This window comes from Austrofundulus limnaeus, unplaced genomic scaffold (genome assembly GCF_001266775.1).
Source record: "Austrofundulus limnaeus strain Quisiro unplaced genomic scaffold, Austrofundulus_limnaeus-1.0 Scaffold339, whole genome shotgun sequence".
Taxonomy (NCBI): domain Eukaryota; kingdom Metazoa; phylum Chordata; class Actinopteri; order Cyprinodontiformes; family Rivulidae; genus Austrofundulus; species Austrofundulus limnaeus.
Window position 1 is genome coordinate 315,527 of NW_013952741.1, and position 1,758 is coordinate 317,284.

The 1,758-nt window shown below is 43.7% G+C and overlaps 1 protein-coding gene across 1 annotated transcript in view; it reads right to left on the reverse strand.

The window, feature by feature from the left end:
- nol4la (nucleolar protein 4-like a) overlaps positions 1-1,758 on the reverse strand; it is a gene marked incomplete at its 5' end in the record, with an annotated part of 15,220 nt that overhangs the window by 11,882 nt on the left and 1,580 nt on the right. Inside the window, 1 exon segment of the mRNA XM_014022712.1 lies at positions 1,166-1,277. Within this exon segment, the coding sequence (XP_013878166.1) occupies positions 1,166-1,277 (112 nt within the window).

Below are 1,758 nucleotides of genomic sequence, written 5' to 3' on the forward strand. Positions count from 1 at the left end.
GTAGTAGTAGTAGTATTTATTTATTTATTTGTTTGTTTATTTGTTTATTTATTTATTTTAAATTTTAGAAAAAGCAGAACCACAGAGGTCCCAATCTGCAGAGCAGCTAAAACAAAAAAAGAATAAAATTTAACTTGATTTTCTTTCACACCTCAGCTGCTGTCTTCTTCCATGCTGTTAAAGAAGAAGTTATTTAACACAGCGCTATAATGCAAATACTTGTTTCAGTRCATAAAGTCCTGATATGAAATACTGTCATTTGTAAAAAGAGTAAACATAAAATTAAGCTGATAATAAAGTAATATACTGTAGGTACATCAATCTGTAAGGTCAGAACAGTCCAGATCAGATTTTATTTTTATTTCACCAAATGTATCAAACTGAGTGTTTCATATAACACACTCAGCTGGAATTCATTATTTCCCAAAACTATCAGTTTACTTTATAAACACATAAAATCACCAACAGAAGCTGCGTGTAAACGGGTAAAGCAGCTAATATTTACTGCAGTTTATTTGCCTTTTATAACGTCATCATCCTCCCACACTTTGACTGAAACCACAAATGTATTTTTCACATTAACTGGTTCATRTATAAGCTGTGTGAGATCTGAGCACAGATATACTGTCTGAGCAGAATGTAATGACTTCCACATCCTGCAGAAAAGCTGAAACCCAGGCCTCTGCTGCGCGTGAGCAGCAGGAGTCAAACAAAAGCTGCCTGCGGTTCCCTCTTCCACCACTAGAGGAAGTCTAGGATCGTTCTGGAGACGCCGTCCCATCCCAAAGAGCCAATCCTCTKGAGTCTTTGTTACATCATGTCAGTGATGGATATACACACATGTTTATTTAATGGGAGCTCCATTCAAAAACTATTCAAACACCTCGGAGCACCTCACTTCAATTTAGCGCCTGACGGATTGATAAAACTCACATTTTCTGAAATCTTGTTTCAGTAAACAACTATTTCTTTGTGATTTTTTTCAGGAAACCGGCAGTGGTCAGAGTAAAGCTTGATTTATATCATCTGTTGTGAATCTTTCTGTGTCATTAAGACGGAAGAAGCAACGATTTAATAACAAAGACCTGATGTCAGAAAATAGCTCTGCGGTTAATGATGTTTCCAGAATGAGAGAGCGGTCTGCAGGTCACATGTGTGTGTTTACCTTTGAACTCGGCAGCGCTGGGGTTAATGTGCATCCTCTTCTGACACTCTCCACAGCTCATTAGGAACCGAGTCACCGCCTCTCTGGGCAGGAAGGCATAGGTCTCTGCGATCTGTGCCAGGAGGGAGAGCAGACAGGGTTAGGGCAGCCAGATCWGGCCCAGCCTGCTGCCGGAGCAGAGCACAGGTTGTGTTCAGGTGATCTTTTGTTTGTTTGTTTTGTTTTTTTCATTAATGCGCGGCACATGTGTGGGAGCTGAGGGGTCAGGTTTATGAGTTATCTCAGCTTGACGCGAGGAGGACTCCTCCCTTCAGCCCCGTTTTCGGGGTGCGTTTGAATTTCCGCCGCAGTCCACTCCACATATTTTCACGGCTCAGAGACATCTCTCCTCCTGCTTCCTCAGGTGCAGCCGGCTCACAACTACCCCCCCCCCACCCCCACACACACACACACACACACTCAGCCTCTCCTCTCTGTTTGTCTCACTCCGCCGTGCCACCATCCCCTCATCACCCCCTCTGGCGTTTCCCTGTACACCGCGACCTTCACGTGACCATGGAGAGGCAGCGGGAAAGGGGGCGACCACCATCCCG